Source organism: Drosophila innubila (genome assembly GCF_004354385.1).
Source record: "Drosophila innubila isolate TH190305 chromosome 3L unlocalized genomic scaffold, UK_Dinn_1.0 0_D_3L, whole genome shotgun sequence".
Classification (NCBI taxonomy): domain Eukaryota; kingdom Metazoa; phylum Arthropoda; class Insecta; order Diptera; family Drosophilidae; genus Drosophila; species Drosophila innubila.
In genome coordinates, this window is record NW_022995376.1 from 3,453,523 (window position 1) to 3,473,879 (window position 20,357).

At 35.6% G+C, this 20,357-nt stretch overlaps 2 protein-coding genes across 2 annotated transcripts; both read left to right on the plus strand.

Annotated features, from left to right (window-relative positions):
• The first annotated feature begins 1,435 nt into the window (after nucleotides 1-1,435).
• On the plus strand, nucleotides 1,436-10,763 carry LOC117788583 (multidrug resistance protein homolog 65). Its single transcript, XM_034627371.1, has 13 exons — nucleotides 1,436-1,740; nucleotides 2,604-2,849; nucleotides 2,909-3,080; nucleotides 3,899-4,213; nucleotides 4,267-4,723; nucleotides 4,782-4,882; nucleotides 5,839-5,950; nucleotides 6,020-6,295; nucleotides 6,354-7,059; nucleotides 7,914-8,210; nucleotides 8,503-8,869; nucleotides 10,036-10,392; nucleotides 10,456-10,763. Exons 1-13 carry the CDS (start codon nucleotides 1,436-1,438, stop codon nucleotides 10,651-10,653), a joined length of 3,909 nt encoding a protein of 1,302 aa, XP_034483262.1. The 3' UTR covers nucleotides 10,654-10,763.
• A 1,185-nt stretch (nucleotides 10,764-11,948) lies between these two features.
• LOC117788097 (multidrug resistance protein homolog 65) lies at nucleotides 11,949-20,265 on the plus strand. Its single transcript, XM_034626761.1, has 11 exons — nucleotides 11,949-12,539; nucleotides 12,593-12,838; nucleotides 13,921-14,092; nucleotides 14,150-14,933; nucleotides 14,994-15,094; nucleotides 15,152-15,263; nucleotides 16,797-17,511; nucleotides 18,030-18,590; nucleotides 18,934-19,312; nucleotides 19,379-19,735; nucleotides 19,931-20,265. The coding sequence occupies exons 1-11, from the start codon at nucleotides 12,235-12,237 to the stop codon at nucleotides 20,129-20,131; spliced, it is 3,933 nt and encodes a 1,310-aa protein (XP_034482652.1). The 5' UTR covers nucleotides 11,949-12,234; the 3' UTR covers nucleotides 20,132-20,265.
• Nucleotides 20,266-20,357: the final 92 nt, after the last annotated feature.

Below are 20,357 nucleotides of genomic sequence, written 5' to 3' on the forward strand. Positions count from 1 at the left end.
GAGTCAAATATAAAAAACAATAACAAGTTGAAAGATGTGAAAAATAATAATTGAATATAATAAATAATTCAACACATATCCGTCTTGAGCTGTAGCTATCCAAAACACTCCACTTAATGAATACCTAACAATCTATAACTTCGATTATCATGTATATATATATGTGCATATGTTAGTTACCTAATGATAACTGAAATTTTATTTTGTTTTCTTCTTGGCACTTGCCATATTAGGCTACAAACGTTAACTATATAAATAATAGCCGCACTTTTATATCAAAAAATCCCTATCGTGTAAATAGAAACCAACACAATATGTGATATGCGATTTTTATAAATAAGTCTTTAAATTTAAGCTGCATAATATTGCTAACTATACATGTATAGAAAAACTATAAGCATTGTTTATAAATAATAAAAATTTAGTACCAATAAAAAGAATTTAATCTTAAAGGTCATGGTTACTAAACGCATATACTTTAATTAATGTAGGTCACAAAAGGTATTTGATAACGAATAAATAAAAGAAATTCCCAACGAGCATATTTAAGAGAAGAGAAATTTAATTCAAGAGCATCTTTTAACTGAAGATCAGTAAGAACTCTTTGCCAGTTCAATTGACACTCTTCAAGTTCAATTAAAACTTGGAACGCGCTGATCAACATAACGTTTTCAGAAATTTAAATGGACGGGTTGCAAGCGATCTGTAGTCAGAAGCGCTGAGGCGATCGTGTGTAACGGTCTTTAAATCGATCAATTCAAATTTGATAGAAATTGTAGAGATAACTCCAAAGGATACAGTGTAGTGAAAAAGGTGATGTTAAAAACAAAATGAAGGAGGATCAATCAACTGAAGATCGCTGAAATAGTCCTGTGTATATCTATATTATATACATACAATAATATATACTTGAATGATTTGTGATATATCTGTGTGCTTGAGTACAGTTGGCACCTAACTTGTTAACCTCGAGGTCAATAGCGTAAAACTAAAGACAAGGCAAGAATCTTGCAATGATTCTCGTAGTGTTGCCTAATTGAATTAACCTTTTTGTCGTCTCAATAGAATGTGTGTATGTTGTGTATAGAGTGTGTTTAAGTGTGTGTTCTAAAATCATGGGAGTGCAGATCGATGGCCCATTAAATATTTAAATATCAAGTGAATACTCAGAAAATAAATAATATTATTAATTTGTATATTAAAATTATAATGTTTTGATACAGAATTCCGGAATAAAATTCCAATCTATGTAAAGAGTTTGATGATCTTGGAGTTTCTTAAGCCGAAAATTAAATAATTGATCTACGGTTTATAAGAATTTTGTTGAGCTGACTATTTTAGGTTTAATTTCTTATTTTATAAAAAAAAACCAGCAAAAACAAGAAATTTCAAACTAGAATCTTAGAATGATTTTCTTTTTCCGTGTAGCTATAAAATGGATCGCGACGAGGCTTCCATCACGACCAGCGATGAGAAGTCCCACGAGGAGGAGGCTCCAATTGCTGCGGGTCTCGAACCCACGCCTCCCATTAGTTTCTGGCAACTATTTCGCTACTCCACGTATTTGGAACTCTTTTGGTTATTCATTGGATTCGTCATGTGTTGCATCAAGGCACTGACATTGCCAGCTGTGGTGATTGTCTATAGTGAATTCACCGCCATGTTGGTGGATCGTGCCATGCAGATTGGAACCAGTTCGACGGTACATGCTCTACCTCTTCTAGGAGGCGGCAAGAAACTGTAAGTTGGGTTTCGAAACGGAAGTTTGATGATCTACAGAAAGATCTCTATTCATAACTAAATCTATTAGAAAATATCATTTTTTTACATATGTTTCTGCCTGCATTAAAATCTATTTTTATATACTCATTTGCACCCTCTGTTATGCTTCGTCACTAGCGTGGACTGCCGTCCACAGTGAATCACAAATATTTATGTATATTAACTCATAAAACGACATTTAGTTTAGTTTAATGACAGACATGTGTGGAGCCAGAGAATTATCTCTATCTATATTTTTTATTAGATAATATATATAAAATATATCTATATCTAATAGATATATATAGAGTTCGGTCCATAAGCATTATTATTACTTTAATTAAAAAAGTAGTGCTAATGAAATTTCATTTCACTAGCATTTGAAAAAGAAGTGCTAGTGAAAAATTATTTAATTGGCATTAAATTGAAAATTAAGTAATGCCAATGGAAACCCATTTTCATTATCATTAAAAATAATTTTTTTGGATATTAAAAAAAAAATAGATAAATTTTATCCGACATTTTTATCCAATATTTTTATCCGATAGTTTTATCCGATAGTTTTTCGGTTATTATCTATATCTCTACACCCAGTGAAAAATGCTGTAAATTTTAATATTTACACTTTTATTTAACTATTTTAAAATATATTTTAGCGTTTTATATGAATTTAGTCAATTTAAAGTGTGATCATTTAAAAAAATGTAATAGAATATATTTAATTTTAAAATGCTGTGTCAATATTTAATTTAAATATGTTTAAGTTAAATTAAAGTGTGTTTTTTTTTATTTTATTTTATATTTAAGCCTAATTCCCTTTTACATAATTTTCCCATTACCAGCACAAATGCCACACGTGAAGAGAACAATGAAGCGCTCTATGATGATTCCATTTCTTATGGCATTTTACTCACAATCGTTTCGGTGATCATGTTCATATCGGGCATATTTTCGGTAGATATATTCAATTTTGTAGCTCTACGTCAGGTGACAAGAATGCGCATCAAACTATTTGAGTCTGTGATGCGTCAGGATATTGGCTGGCATGATTTGGCCACCAAACAGAACTTTGCCCAAAGCATGACTGAGTAAGAATTGAATATCTATACTTATTTAAGATTTACAAAGTTTCGTTTTATTTCATTAGCGACATTGAAAAGATACGTGATGGCATGTCGGAGAAAGTGGGACATTTTCTATATTTGATCGTGGGCTTTATCATAACCGTGGGCATATCCTTTGGCTATGGCTGGAAATTAACCTTGGCTGTCAGCTGTTATATACCACTTGTGATTGCGGTCAACTATTACGTGGCCAAGGTAAGATCTTTGTCATTCTTAACTTAAACATCTTGAACAAAAATTAACTGAATAAAGTAGAATTTCTTACACTGATAAAAAAAATGTTCTAAAATCAAGATTTTGGTCTCAGAACTAAGATTTTTGGTCTAAAAAATGCGTCGAGAACATAAAATTTTCAAATTAAGAGGAGATGTGTTTGATTTTAAGAACATTTTAAATAAAACGAAGTTCTTATTTTAAGAATAAATGTTCTTAAAATTAAAATCAAAAAATAATATAATTAAAAACAATTTTTTTAAATTTATAATTTTTTTTATTTTTAAATTTTTATTTATTAACATTTTATTTTGTTTTAGTTATTTTATAAATGTTATTTTAATTTGTTACGAGTGGGATTCGAGCCGCCGCCTAGTGCTTTACAACAGAAGCGGTTTCTCCAACCAGAGATCATTTTTTTGATACGAAATATTATAATATTATTCATAGTTTCCTTACAATTTAAGATTTTTATTCTTATAATAAGATTTTAAGATTTTTTAGATTAATTATCTTAGTTTTAGTAATTTGGTCTTAAAATAATCTTATTTTAAGAACAAAATATTGAAGATGAATGCTCTTCAATTTAGAAGTTGGTATTTTCTTTCAGTGTATATATATTAATTTTAGATAACGTATAAATTACATAAATTATTTTCCAAAATTTCTTATGAAAACTTAAAAATAAAAATTTTGAGATGATTTTAACATATTATAAATTATTTCATGATTTTCTCAAACAGATTTTTGAATTTTTGGATTCTAATCTTTATCTTTAATCTTTATTGAACCTCACACAGTTTCAAGGCACATTGACGGCACGTGAACAGGAATCTTATGGCGAAGCGGGAAATTTGGTGGAAGAAATACTTAATGCCATACGCACAGTGGTTTCTTTTGGTGGGGAAAAGCACGAGGTGGAGCGTTATGAGAACTTTCTGGTGCCAGCTCGCAAGGCAAGTCAGTGGAAAGGTGCTTTCTCCGGTCTGAGTGATGCCGTGCTCAAGTCCATGTTATTTTTATCCTGTGCTGGCGCCTTTTGGTATGGTGTTAATCTCATTTTGGATGACCGTTCTGTCGAGGACAAGGAATACACACCGGCCATACTGATGATTGTAGGTTGAACTAATAAATTCAGTTTAGAGCACTCTAACTTTAATATTTTTAGGCCTTTTTTGGCATCATTGTGGGCGCTGATAATATTGCTCGTACCGCGCCTTTTCTGGAATCCTTTGCCACAGCTCGTGGCTGTGCTGCAAATCTTTTTAAAGTCATTGATATGCCCTCGAAAATTGATCCTTTGTCCACTGATGGCAAGCTCTTGAATTATGGTTTGAGAGGTGATGTTGAATTTCAGGATGTCTTCTTTCGTTATCCCTCACGTCCCGAAATTATTGTTCACCGTGGCTTAAATATCAAGATTAGAGCTGGACAAACTGTGGCATTAGTTGGTTCCTCGGGTTGTGGCAAATCCACATGCATACAGTTGTTGCAGCGTTTCTATGATCCTGTTTTTGGCGCTGTGCTTTTGGATGAGTTGGACATACGCAAATACAATATACAATGGTTGAGATCGAATATTGCTGTGGTGGGACAGGAACCAGTGCTCTTTTTTGGTACCATAGGTAAGGCTAGAGAGTATAGTTTGTATGTGTATAATTTAATTTTTATCCTTGTTTTTAGGCCAAAACATTAGCTATGGTAAACCCAATGCCACACAGAAGGAAATCGAAGCAGCTGCCACACAAGCTGGCGCACATGAGTTTATTAGTCAATTACCAGAGGTAAGTGAATGAAAACTTACACTGATAAAAAAAATATTCTAAAATCAAGATTTTGGTCTCAAAACTAAGATTGTTGGTCTAAAAAATGCGTCGAGAACATAAAATTCTTAAATTAAGAGAACACATCTTGATTTTTAGAACATTTTAAATAAGACCAAGTTCTTATTTTAAGAATAAATGTTCTTAATTTAAAATTTATATTTATAATTTATTTATTTTTAAATTTCAATTTATTTGCATCTCAAAAAACCAAAAATTTTTTCATACTAAAAGTTGATTTTCGACTGAGCGTCCCAATGGCAGCTATATGATATAGTGGTTCGATTTAAACCAAATTTAGGCAGGATGTATAATACCAGCACAGATGTATATTGTGTCAGATTGGTCGAGTTATCTCAAAAAACCAAGAAGTTTTTCATACTAAAACTTCATTTTCGGTCTAATGTTCGTATGGCAGCTATATGATATAGAGGTCCGATCAAAAAAAAAAAAAAAAATTGATCTGCGTACGGTATCCAGGAACCTACTTACCAAGTTTAAAGTCTCTATCTCTTATGGTCTCTGAGATCGACGCGTTCAAACAGACGGACAGACAGACAGACAGACGGACAGACGGATAGACAGACAGACAGACAGAGACAGACAGACAGACAGACAGACGCAGCAGACAGACAGACAGACGGACAGACAGCAGACAGACAGCAGACAGACAGACGAACAGAGACAGGAGCAGACAGACAGAGACAGACAGACAGACAGACAGACAGACAGACAGACAGACAGACAGACAGACAGACAGACGGACGGACGGACAGACAGACAGACGGACATGGCTCAATCGACACGGCTGTTGATCCTGATTAAGAATATAAATAATTTGGGGGGTCGCCACGCCCTTTTCTGCCTGTTACATACATTCTGCCAAAAATTTTATCATCTCATCTCTTTTAATCCAGAGCTATCGTACCACAATCGGTGAGCATGGTTCTCAGCTTTCTGGAGGTCAAAAACAACGCATTGCCATAGCCCGAGCTCTCATACAGAACCCTAAAATATTACTACTCGATGGTGAGTAAATCGGGACCGTTATTGTTTTTATATATACTATTTTCGGTCTCTGTAAATTTTTCTTTATAGAGGCCACCTCTGCCTTGGATTACAATTCGGAGAAATTGGTGCAACAGGCTTTGGATTTGGCGAGTAAAGGTCGCACCACCATTGTGGTTTCCCATCGACTTTCTGCCATACGTGGTGCTGATAAGATTGTATTTATTCACGATGGTAAGGTGCTAGAGGAAGGCTCGCATGAAGATCTAATGGCAATGGAGGGTGCCTATTATAATATGGTAAGAGCTGGCGACATCAAAATGCCGGATGAGGTCGAAAAGGAGGACAACATTGATGAGGAAAAACGTAAGTCGCAAAAAGTGCGAAAATTATAAAATTTCTGAAATAAATTTTAAATTTATAGGCAAAAGTCTGGCGCTCTACGAGAAATCCTTTGAGACAAGTCCACTCAACTTTGAGAAGAACCAAAAGAACAGCGTACAATTCGATGAACCGCTCGTGAAATCCATCAAGGATAGCAACAAGAAACAGGAAGAAACCGCAGCGGAGAAACCCAATTTCTTCAGCATCTTTGTGAGAATTGTGCGCATTGCACGTCCCGAGTGGTGCTACCTTATTTTTGGAGCCATTTCAGCGATTGCTGTGGGTTGCTTGTATCCCGCATTCTCTATCATTTTTGGAGAATTCTACGGTGCACTTGCCGAACAGGATGCGAGGGTAGCGCTTAGTCGTACCGCCGTATTGTCCTGGGCCTGTCTTGGTATTGCAGTTATTACCGGTTTGATTTGCTTTCTGCAAACCTATCTCTTCAATTATGCTGGAGTTTGGTTAACCACACGCATGCGTGCCATGACTTTCAAGTCGATTGTAAGTCAGGAGGTTGGATTCTTTGATCAGGAACATAATTCCGTGGGTGCTTTATCTGCTCGTTTGTCCGGCGAAGCGGCGGGTGTACAGGGTGCTATTGGATATCCACTGAGTGGCATGATTCAAGCACTATCCAACTTTATTTCGGGTGTTTCGGTTGCCATGTACTACAACTGGAAACTGGCCTTACTTTGTTTGGCCAATTGCCCGATCATTGTGGGATCTGTCATTCTAGAGGCCAAGTGAGTACTTATTTATTTATTTATTGTCACATTTGAATGCAGATTGAATTTAGAGGCCAAACCATAATCAAAATGACATTCCGCTTGAAAATCGGTTCAGTTTTGTCGAAGTTATGCAAGTTTAAAGTTGGGCAAACCTCTGACCTGTTAACTTTACAAGTCAAATTTTATGTCAGATTCGACATGATTTTTTACAGAAAAATTAAAGCCCTCAGAATCACATTTAAAGTGTTGTTTTCTACTAATTATGATATAAGGAGTTAATTAATAGTAAAAATATGAGAATACAATATTAAATATTAAATATATATATAATATATTAAATATATATATTAAATATAAAAATAAATATAGAATATTAAATATTCTAAATGAACTAACCTTAAATGCAGAATCACTGTACAGGCCAAACCATATTCAAAATGACATTCCGCTTGAAAATCGGCTCAGTTTTGCCCAAGTTATGCCAGTTTGAAGTTGGGCAAACCTCTGACCTGTTAACTTTACAAGTCAAATTTTATGTCAGATTCGACAGGATTTCTTACAGAAAAATGGAAGCCCTCAGAATCACATTTAAAGTGTTGTTTTCTACTAATTATGATATAAGGAGTTAATTAATAGTAAAAATATGAGAATTAAAATATTCAATTTTCAAAATATTAAATATTCTAAATGAACTAACTTTAAATGCAGAATCACTGTATAGGCCAAACCATAATTAAAATGACATTCCGCTTGAAAATCAGTTCAGTTTTGCCAAAGTTATGAGAGTTTGAAGTTGGTCAAACCTCCTTGGTGTTTGTAGAAATCAAATCTTAGTTTCAACTGATAAATGGAATTTCTCTTTTTTACAGAATGATGTCGAATGCCTTAATTCGGGAAAAACAAGTCTTGGAGGAAGCCTGTCGCATTGCCACAGAGTCTGTGACAAATGTCCGCACCATTGCGGGTTTAAGAAGGGAAGCTGAGGTCATTAAACAGTATACGGAGGAAATTCAACGTGTTGAGATTATGATACGACAGAAGCTACGCTGGCGTGGAGTTCTTAACTCTACTATGCAGGCATCTGCTTTCTTTGCCTATGCTGTAGCTCTGTGCTATGGTGGAGTCTTGGTTTCTGAGGGACAAGTTCCGTTCCAGGACATTATCAAGTGGGTTAAAGATCAAAAACTATCGTTTTCTTATAGTCGAGTTGCTTGTGCGTCGAAGTGGCGCCCACGGATGCATGTATTTTGTTCTTGTTAGCTCGCTCGCGTGCTTGTGCGCCTCTCTGGCGTCACTTATGAAAAAATAACCGATAGAGCACTGGGAGCAACAAGAGCAAAGGCGTGATTTAAGCATTCAAATGTTAATTAAAAATCAGGGTGTAAAAGAAATCAGATGCGATACTTTACTATATTTCTTTTTCTAACAAATTAGTTACAATTTTTTAATTTATTTCAGGGTTTCGGAGACCTTGCTCTACGGCTCCATGATGTTGGCTCAATCTTTGGCCTTTACACCTGCTTTTACTGCCGCCCTGGTGGCTGCTCATCGCCTCTTCCAGATCCTCGATCGCAAGCCGCGTATTCACTCTCCGATGGGCACCATTAAGAACACACTCGCCAAGCAGTTGAATCTGTTTGAAGGCGTGCGTTATCGTGACATTGAATTCCGTTATCCAACGCGTCCTGATGCCAAGATTCTCAATGGTCTCGACTTGGAGGTGTTGCAAGGTCAAACGGTGGCTTTGGTGGGACACTCTGGTTGTGGCAAGTCCACTTGTGTGCAGTTGCTGCAACGCTACTACGATCCTGATGAGGGCAACATTGTAAGAATAACCAAGAAATAGGGAATTTGTATATCAACTACTTAAAAAATAAGTAAGAGGGTATATTGTATTAAATGGAATGTATATGACAGGAAGAAGGAAGCATCTCCGCTTCTATAAAGTGAACTCCTGATTAGAATAAATAACCGAGTCGTTATAGTCATGTCCGTCTAATCCGTGAGCCTCGAAAAGATACCTTTAGAAACAACTGAGTTATTTGTACTAAACTAGTTTAAGATTTTTTTGTACTTAAAATGAGTTTTTTCAAAATTGAAAGGAAGTTAAAAATAAGATAGTTTCGTACTAAAAACAAGTACGTTTTGGGATAATTCTTTTTCATTGTCGCACCTTAGAATTCTCAAGTGGTTCTAGCGACGCAAATATGAAGTTGGATCGCTGGTAAAATCAGCACCTTTTTCGAAAGGTCGCTAACCAAGAAAATACACCATTATTGAATGGTATTTAATTTTGATATTTTGAATAATTTTAATACACATACTAGTGTATGTTTTAAGATTAAAGTTAATTGATTGTGACAATGTTTTGTACTAGAAACAAGTTCATTTTGGGATTAGTTCAAGATTTTTGTGTACTTAAATTTTTTTAGATTTGAATTAATCCCAAAACGTACTTAAAGTATCCCCAAAATATCTAATTTTAAGATTTCCGTACTTGCGAAAACCGAACTTGAAATGAGATTTTTGTTCTCAACTTTAGAAATTCCGAACTTAGACAGCTTTTGAGATCGTTTGTACTTGAAAATGGCCTGTTTAAGTACGGAAATCTTTATTATTTTTCTGAGTGTATCTATTATTCAACTTTATTTCATAAAGATCGAATAATTAAAACGCTATTTATTTCTGGTTTTAGTATGCAGCAAATTTGATCATAGATTATAAGCATTTATGTTTAAATTACGTAACATCCACAGATTTGAGGATCGAACCTTCTTCTGGCTGCTTAACGGTTTCTTATATTATAATCTATTGTTCAACTTTATTTCATAAAGATCAAATTATTAAAATGCTATTTATTTCTATTTTAAGTTTTGAGGCGCCTCAAAGTATGCAGCATTTATGTTCAAATTATGTAAAGGGTATCTTATAGTCATGATCTTGACTTTATTGACTTCTTTTATTTAATTAAAATATTTTTTTTTCTTTCAGCACATTGATCAGGATGATATTCAGCATGATTTAACCCTAGAGGGCGTTAGAAGAAAACTCGGAATTGTCTCGCAGGAACCGTCGCTCTTTGAGCGCACAATTGCCGAGAATATAGCGTATGGTGACAATCGTCGTGAGGTGTCCATGGCCGAGGTAATTGCAGCTGCCAAGAGCGCCAATGCTCACAGTTTCATTATATCCCTGCCCAATGGCTATGATACTCGCATGGGCGCCCGTGGCACCCAATTATCTGGTGGACAAAAGCAACGTGTGGCCATTGCACGTGCTCTGGTGCGGAATCCCAAGATCCTGTTGCTGGACGAAGCCACCTCAGCGTTGGACTTGCAAAGCGAGAGAGTAAATCCTGCTTTTAATTTAATATATGACAGTTTTTTATAAAGTAACTCTCTGTTTTTTTAGTTGGTTCAACAAGCTCTGGACTCCGCCTGCTCTGGACGCACCTGTATTGTCATTGCCCATCGTCTGTCCACAGTTCAGAATGCCGATGTCATTTGTGTGGTTCAAGGAGGTCGAATTGTGGAGCAAGGCACTCACATGCAACTAATTTCGCAGGGTGGCATCTACGCCAAGTTGCACAAGACCCAAAAGGATCATTAAGCATTTAGTTTCTCAACGGATTTATTGATATTTAACCCAATTTTATCTATTGTCACATTTTATATAAATACTTTGTAACCTTATTGTTTGAAATAAAATATTTCACAGTTCTTAGCATTGGTTTTATTTGAAAAAAGGGGGTAATAAAATCCAACAAATTTTTCCACCTTTCTGTTGGTTCGGTTATGAAGAAAAATAAAGAAAAGATTTCTTAAGTACAATTTAAAAGACTTTCTTTATATATTTTACAAAATTTAACAACTAGTAAACTTTCTTGCTGATTAATAATTTTAATAAAATGCATTTAAAGCAAAATGAATTTAGAATTTTATTTTTCACAGCTCTTCATATTGATTTCAACTTAAGAAAGTTAGCAAGGAGTTGATATAACCAGGGGAAGTAATTATATATGCATAGTCAATAAATAAAAACAATTTTAAGCATTTTATTTATTTATAAATTGTTTAATTAAGTAAAATGAGAATAAATTATTTTCTTAAACTGAATGTTGCTATAAAATTTCTTTTATTAAACCGTTGTCACCTATCGCTATAGTGTAAATGACATCAACTTTGGTTAATTATAGCAAAGTTGATATACAATATTTAAATGAAAATATTCGCCAAATATTTCCGTATTGACAATTACCATACAAACTTTAATATATTCTCACTCTGTTAAAAAAATCTGCGCATTTAACTATAATACAAAATGCATTTTACACGATGAAATCGCAAACTATCTCGATGAAATCGCAAATTGTACAATCTTTGTGGCTAAAAAAGATATAAAAGAAGGTAGATGTCAATGCCGTGATAATAGTGATTATAAACCCTGATAAGACACTATGTTCTTTACCGACTAGACAAGTGTCATTATCATATTATCTACACTTATGTAAAGTGATGCCATAAATGTCTATTTTAAAGATAACATGGAGGAGAGCGAGTGCTCAATATCTAATCTGTGGCAGGAATTTCATGCAAATTATTCAGACAACCTCTGTTGACCCGTCATTGGTATAAAATGTCTACAATATATTATATAACTATATGTATTTAAAAGATATGCACACCTTTATGATGGACACCCATTTCCTCAAATCATTCTGAACCTTGAGAAAAATCAATTCAATTGATATTAATAAACTATGTAAAAAAAAAAAAATACATCTAAGAGAATTGCAAAATGCTCTGGGAGCGTAGAACCCATTTTTTGCTCAACCAAAATTTACGCTCTTTTGGCTATTTGAACATTAATAGAAACCGAATTGATAAAAGACGAACTGATGTGTAGAAATACCAACAGTTCAAGTCGACATTTCAAACGGCACGGTAGATAAAATCTTTGAGTGCGAGTGCATAAAGAAATTGATACTGCAATGCAAATTAATTAAACAAAAAATTCAAATTTAGTAACAGAATTTACTTAAACAAACCTCGTTAAATACCACAAAAATTAAATAAAATAGTGAAGATTGTGTGTAGAGATTCGTTTTTACGTCAGACGACGAATGATAACTACTAATTGACCCCGAGGGTAAATGTTTATAGGCGAAACTTTCATCTTATAGCTACGTCAATGGCAGAGCCCAATATGAACGATATAGTAGCTGTGGATGAGACCCAAGTAGAGCCGAAAAAAACCAAAGTGAAGAAACCCTCAATGCCCACGGTCAACTATATACATCTATTTCGATATGCGCGTGACTGGGATTATCTTTTACTACTCGGCGCCCTTATTGCAGCCCTTCTTCATGCCTTGGTCTTTCCCATAGCCATTATCGTTTATAGCGAATTGGTAGCCATGTTTATTGATCGTAGCTTGGGCATTGGCACCAGCTCCAATACACATGCCCTGCCCTGGTTTGGTGGCGGCAAACAACTGTAATTATTACTTAGTTATCCTGCTGAAAATATCCTTAATATATAATCCTTAGCACCAACGCGAGCTATGAGGAAAATATGCAGGAACTGCGCAAGGATAGCGTCTCCTTTGGCATATTCATGACATTGGATTCCTTGTTAATGCTTTTCTCTGGCATGACTTTTGTCAATATCTTTAATCATCTGGCTCTCAAGCTGACTATACGCATGCGACGGGAATTTTTCAAGGCAACAATCAGACAGGAAATTGGCTGGCATGATATGGCCAAGGATCAAAACTTTGCCGTGCGCATAACTGAGTAAGTTTAAGTATTAGCCAAATAATGATCAAAGTGGTATTCCGCATGAAAATCTGTAGAGTTTTGACAAAGTTATAGTCGATTGAAGTTTTTGAAAAAGTGTCAAGGGGTTAGTATGGAAAAAATGGACAGTAATGGAAAAAAATCGAATTTTTCAAATAAATAATATTTTGATGCAGAATCAAATTAGAGGCCAAATAATGATCAAAATGGTATTCCGCATGGAAATCGGTTGAGTTTTGACAAAGTTATGGTCGATTGAAGTTTTTGAAAAAGTGTCAAGGCATAAGTATGGAAAAAATGGACAGTAATGGAAAAAGATCGATTTTTTTAAATAATTAATATTTTGATGCAGAATCAATTCAGAGGCCAAATAATGATCAAAATGGTATTCCGCATGAAAATCGGTTGAGTTTTGACAGAGTTATAGTCGATTGAAGTTTTTGAAAAAGTGTCAAGGGGTTAGTATGGAAAAAATGGACAGTAATGGAAAAAAATCGAATTTTTCAAATAAATAATATTTTGATGCAGAATCAAATCAGAGGCCAAATTATGATCAAAATGGTATTGCGCACGAAAATCGGTTGAGTTTTGACAAAGTTATGGTAGATTGAAGTTTTTGAAAAAGTGTCAAGGGGTTAGTATGGAAAAAATGGACAGTAATGGAAAAAAATCGAATTTTTTAAATAAATAATATTTTGATGCAGAATCAAATAAGAGGCCAAATAATGATCAAAATGGTATTCCGCATGGAAATCGGTTGAGTTTTGACAAAGTTATGAGAGATTAAAGTTTTTGAAAAATTGTAAAGGGGTAAGAATGGAACACCTAAATTTTAAATGAATGAGGTGACGCAGAGGATGGTGTTTAGACTTAGGCGCAAGAGGTCCGCGGTTCGAATCCCAGACCAGGCAAGGTTTAAAAATAAATAAAACGAAGCAAAAATTGAATTTTATAAAATTAAAAATGAAGTCAGACAGAAAATAGACGCAAATAATAAAGTTTTAACTTAATAAAGTAGAGCAGTTTGAAATTAATAAATTTTTAACCCTATATATAAATTTAATTAATAATTTCTTTAGCAACATGGAGAAAATACGCACTGGCATAGCCGAAAATCTGGGACACTTTATAACCATAATGTGTGATGTGGCTATAAGTGTGATAATATCCTTTGTCTATGGCTGGAAGTTGGCTTTGGCCATGTTCTTTTATATACCACTCACCATGGTGGTCAATGCAGTTGTCGCACATGTAAGTGGATAGATTATTATTATTATTATTTCCTTATTCTAAGCCTTAATTTTCAAGTATCAAAGCAAGCTGACTGCTCGTGAACAGAGCTCCTATGTGAGAGCCAGTTCGGTGGTGGAGGAAGTCATTGGCGCCATTCGCACTGTGGTTGCCTTTGGCGGAGAGCGTTCCGAGTCTACGCGTTATGATAATCTCCTCAAGCCCGCTTTGAAGGCGGGCAAATGGAAGGGCGCCTTCTCTGGTCTCAGCGATACGGTAATGAAGGCCATGATGTTCATTGTGGGCGCTGGAGCCTTTTGGTATGGCGCCAATTTGATTCTACACGATCGTAGCAGTGATGTTGCTGCGGAGGATCGAGATTATACTCCAGCTGCGGTTATGATTGTCATTTCGGGCATTATTGTCGGTGCTAATCAACTTTCCCGCACCTCACCCTTTCTGGAGACCTTTGCCATGGCCCGAGGATCAGCGAGTGCCATTTACGATGTCATCGATCGTGTTTCCGCCATTGATCCGCTTTCCAAGGCGGGCAAAATTCTAAACTACGGACTGACGGGCAGCATTGAATTTAGAGATGTCTTTTTTCAGTATCCTGCTCGTAAGGATATTATAGTATTACGGGGACTCAATTTGACCGTTAAGGAGGGTCAAACTGTGGCCTTAGTTGGTTCCTCGGGCTGTGGAAAATCAACTTGTATTCAATTGTTGCAACGTTTCTATGATCCTGTTTTCGGCCAAGTTCTATTAGATGGCGAGGATGTTAGAAAATATAATTTAAAGTGGTTGCGCTCCAATATAGCTGTGGTGGGTCAGGAACCTGTGTTGTTTATGGGTACCATAGGTGGGTAGAATATCTCTTCTTTTCCTCTAAAATATTTAATTCTTTAACTGTTGCAATTAGGGGAAAATATACGACACGGCAAACCGGAAGCTACACAGAAAGAAGTTGAGGATGCAGCCAAGGCAGCCAATGCTCATGATTTTATCATTGCTTTATATAAGGTAAGTTCCATTAAGGAACTCAGAGCTTTCTAAATCCGATAATTGTTGAATTTGTAGGGCTACGACACACACATTAGCGAAAAGGGTGTACAGCTTTCCGGCGGACAACGTCAGCGTATTGCCATAGCCAGAGCTCTCATACAAAGACCTACAATACTTTTACTAGATGGTGAGTATATTATTTTCAAATATATGATATTTTGATGCAGAATTAAATAAGAGGCCAAATAATGATCAAAATGGTATTCCGCATGAAAATCGGTTGAGTTTTGACAAAGTTATGGTCGATTGAAGTTTTTGAAAAAGTGTCAAGGGGAAAAAATTTGACAGTAATGGACAAAAATCGAATTTTTCAAATAAAATATATTTTGATGCAGAATCAATTAAGAGGCCAAATAACGATCAAAATGGAATTTCGCATGAAAATCGGTTGAGTTTTGACAAAGTTATGGTCGATTGAAGTTTTTGAAAAAGTGTCAAGGGGTTAGTATGGAAAAAATGGACAGTAATGGAAAAAAATCGAATTTTTCAAATAAAAAATATTTTGATGCAGAATCAAATTAGAGGCCAAATAATGATCAAAATGGTATTCCGCATGAAAATCGGTTGAGTTTTGACAAAGTTATGGTCGATTGAAGTTTTTGAAAAAGTGTCAAGGGGTTAGTATGGAAAAAATGGACAGTAATGGAAAAAAATCGAATTTTTCAAATAAAAAATATTTTAATGCAGAATCAACTAAGGGGCCAAATAATGATCAAAATGGTATTCCGCATGGGAATCGGTTGAGTTTTGACAAAGTTATGCGATTTGGAAGTTATTGAGCTAGTCACATGGGGCAAGTCAAGGGAAAGTATGTATAAAATAGACAGTGAAAGTCGAAAAATATGAAATGTTAAACATCAATAATATTTTGATGCAGACTCAAAGAAGAGCTCAAATAATGATCAAAATGATATTCTGCATGAAAATCGGTTGAGATTTGGCAAAGTTATGAGATTTGGAAGTTTTTGAAAAAGTGTAAAGGGGTTAGTATGGAAAAAATGGACAGTAATGGAAAAAAATCGAATTTTTCAAATAAATAATATTTTGATGCAGAATCAATTTAGAGGCCAAATAATGATCAAAATGGTATTCCGCATGAAAATCGGTTGAGTTTTGACAAAGTTATGGTCGATTGAAGTTTTTGTAAAAGTGTCAAGGGGTTAGTATAGAAAAAATGGAAAGTGATGGAAAAAAATCGAATTTTTCAAATAAATAATATTTTGATGCAAAATCAATTTAGAGGCCAAATAATGATCAAAATGGTATTCCGCATGGGAATCGGTTGAGTTTTGACAAAGTTATGGTAGATTGAAGTTTTGGAAAAAGTGTCAAGGGGTAGGTATGGAAAAAATTGACAATGAGGGAAAAAAAACAAATTTTTTAAATAAATTAAATTTTGATGCAGAATCAATTAAGAGGCCAAATAATGATCAAAATGGTAATCCGCATCGAAATCGGTTGAGTTTTGACAAAGTTATGGTCGTTTAAAGTTTTTGAAAACGTGTCAAGGGGTTAGTATTAAAAAAATCGAATTTTTTAAATAAGTAATATTTTTAAATAATAATATTTAAATTATTATTAATTTTTATGTGGTTTCGGCCCAAAGTACAGACTCTCGCACAGTAAATCTTGTCTGACATTCTAATCCCTTTTTTCACAGAGGCCACTTCCGCTTTGGACTATCATTCCGAGAAGTTGGTACAGGCTGCCTTGGATAAAGCCTGCAAGGGTCGCACCACTTTGGTGGTTTCACATCGTTTATCTGCCATCCGACATGCCGATCAAATAGTCTACATGGAAAATGGCAAAGCGGTAGAGCAGGGCAACCACGAGGATCTCATGAAACTTCAGGGGTATTACTACAAAATGGTCGCTGCCCATGAATATGATGAGAAAGCTGATGAATTGCTCAATGAAAGCGAGGAATTGCCCAAGGAACGCAAGAAATCCCATGATGTGGAGGAGCTTCCCAATTCATTGAAAACGCTCGATAAAAATGCAGAATTCCAAATGAAACGTTTGAATGGTGACCTCAATCCATTCAAATCCTTGGAGACTGAGAAGTCCAAGCAACCAAAGAGTAATAGTTATCCACGTACATTTCTGCGCATCTTGGGCTGGTCACGTCCTGAATGGAGCTTCCTCATCATTGGCACCATTTGTGCTGGCCTTTATGGCTGTGCCATGCCCGCCTTCTCCATTGTCCTGGCTGAGCTGTATGCCTCGCTGGCGGAATCCACAGATGAAGCAGTGCTGGAGCACAGCTCATCCATGTCCATTGTCAGCGTTATAATTGGCATCTGTGCGGGAATCTTCTGTTTCGTGCAGACCTTTTTCTATAATCTAGCTGGAGTTTGGTTAACTTCACGCATGCGGTGAGTTTCAGAAATTTCTATACTCTTAATTATATAAATAATCAATCTCAGCGATCACAAGAGCTAGAGACTCCAAAATGTACACATTTCAGCATAATTTAATACTTGATTTCCATTTATTTGATAGTAACTGACAATACCGAGCTTATTTCTGCCGAGTATGCTTTATTCTCTTAATAATAGGAATAGGAATAATCAATCTCAGCGATCATAAGAGCTAGAGACTTCCAATTTTTACACATTTCAGTATAATTTAATACTTGATTTCCATTTATTCGATCGTAGCTGACAGTACCGAGCTTATTTCTGTCGAGTACACTTTATTTTCTTAATAATAGGAATAGGAATAATCAATCTCGGCAATCATAAGAGCTAGAGACCCCAAAAGTTTACACATTTCAGTATAATTTAGTACTTGTTTTCCATTTATTCGATAGTAACTGACAGTACCGAGCTTATTTCTGTCGAGTACACTCTGCTGAAGCATTCCTAAATTTTTTTCTCACTTCCGTTCGCAGCTCCATGACATTTGGCTCCATTATGAAACAGGAAATGGGCTGGTTTGATGAAAAGGAGAACAGCGTGGGTGCTTTATCCGCTCGATTGGCTGGCGATGCAGCCAGTGTACAGGGTGCCATCGGGTTTCCACTCAGCAATATTATACAAGCGCTTACCAACTTTATCTGCAGCTTTTCCATAGCATTTTCCTATTCCTGGGAGCTGGCACTTGTCTGCCTAAGCACAGCGCCATTTATGATAGCCTCGATTGTGTTTGAGGCCAAGTTTAGTGAGAAATCCGCAATGAAGGAGAAAACGGTGTTGGAGGAAACGAGTCGCATTGCCACGGAAACAATTGCACAAATTCGAACTGTCGCCGCATTGCGTAGAGAGGAGGAACTGATCAAGGTCTATGATGAGGAAGTGGAACGATATCGTCAACAGATCAAAAGTCGTTTGAAATGGCGAGGATTGGTCAACTCAATGGGCATGACATTGATGTTCTTTGGCTATGCGGTCACTTTGACCTATGGTGGATTCATGTGTGCAGAGGGAAGGATTAAGTTTGAAGTCATTATGAAGTAAGTTTAACCTTTTCAACATATTAAATAGTATTAAAATTTGTATGAAATGAATATTAGTATTTTTAATTTAATTGTGTTTATAATATTCATCAAAAAGTGGTTTTAAATCTTTGAGTGTGTTTGCTTTCTTCTTATTTCATGTTTTTCTATTAATTACCTTAAAATATTTCTAAAAAAATATTAAACATTTTAAAATAAAACATATAAGAGATTTATAAATTTATCTTTTAGCTAAGAATACGATTAATAAAATATATTAAATCAATCTCTTATGATAAAATATTTTGTAATACCGAATATTTATATTTATAATTTAACCAACAATTATTTTCTTTTATAGAATTGCCAACACAATGCTTTATGGCCTTTTCATCTTGGCCCAATCCTTGGCCTTTACACCAGCCTTCAATGCGGCATTGCTTTCGGCAACTCGCATGTATGAAATGATAGATCGTCAACCGCTCATACAGTCGCCCAATATTGTAGAACAGAATGGCAATCGTAATGACATCTATAAGACAAATGTTTTGGAAAAAGGTGTTAGCTATCGTGAGCTTAACTTTGCCTATCCATCAAGACCCGATCTCACCGTGTTACAAGACTTTAATTTAGATGTGCTGCAAGGACAAACTGTGGCACTTGTAGGTGCTTCCGGTTCCGGTAAATCCACCTGTGTACAATTGCTAATGAGATACTATGATCCAGATGAGGGCAAAATCGTAAGAGAACATGTTTAAAATTGTGAATAATCTGTAAATAGTATTAATATATTATTTCTTTTACAGCTAATTGATCAGGAGAGCATACATCATGACATGGAGTTGAAAACTCTACGTCGTCGCTTGGGAATTGTCTCACAGGAGCCGTCGCTCTTTGAGAAAACCATTGCGGAGAATATTGGCTACGGAGATACCTCCCGAGATGTGCCCATGCAGCAGATCATTGAGGCTGCCAAAATGGCAAATGCCCATAATTTTATTATGGCCTTGCCGGCACAATATGAGACCATGTTGGGCGCCAAAGGAACACAGCTCTCAGGTGGGCAAAAACAACGCATTGCCATTGCCCGCGCCATGGTGCGTAATCCCAAGATTCTGCTGCTAGATGAAGCCACCTCCGCATTGGATATGCAGAGTGAAAGGGTAGGTCAAGTAGAAACGATAAAATTGACTCATCTATGTTGTGTCAAAATTTCAACCTTCTCGCTCTTACCGTTTAAGCTGCACAGATATCAGTGAGTTATTCAGTTAGGACAAATAGTTTTTTTTAAGTTATTCCTGAATTTTGATAATTTGAACAGCTTTTGAACCCTTAAACACCTTCACTTTCCTTTATAGGTAGTGCAACAGGCTTTGGACTCCGCTTGCTCGGGACGCACCTGCATTGTCATTGCCCATCGTTTGTCCACGGTGCAAAATGCGAATTTTATTTGTGTAATTCAAGCCGGACGCAATGTGGAACAGGGCACACATTCCCAGCTGTTGGCCAAGAATGGCATTTATGCCAAATTGTATCGCAGTCAATCAAAAAACAAATAAAGCTACAAAGTATGCAATCAAATTTATAGCAATTACGTAGCCAAGACACAAACCACACGCCCCTAAAATTATGCTACAATTTAATTTAAAATGCTTGTAAAGAATTCGAAATAAAAAAATATCTTAGAAAAACAGAATAACATCTTCAAAATATTTCTTCTGAATAAAAATAGTTTAGATTCTGTGTAAATTTGGTGGTAAAATGTTTCTGAAAGCAATACTATTC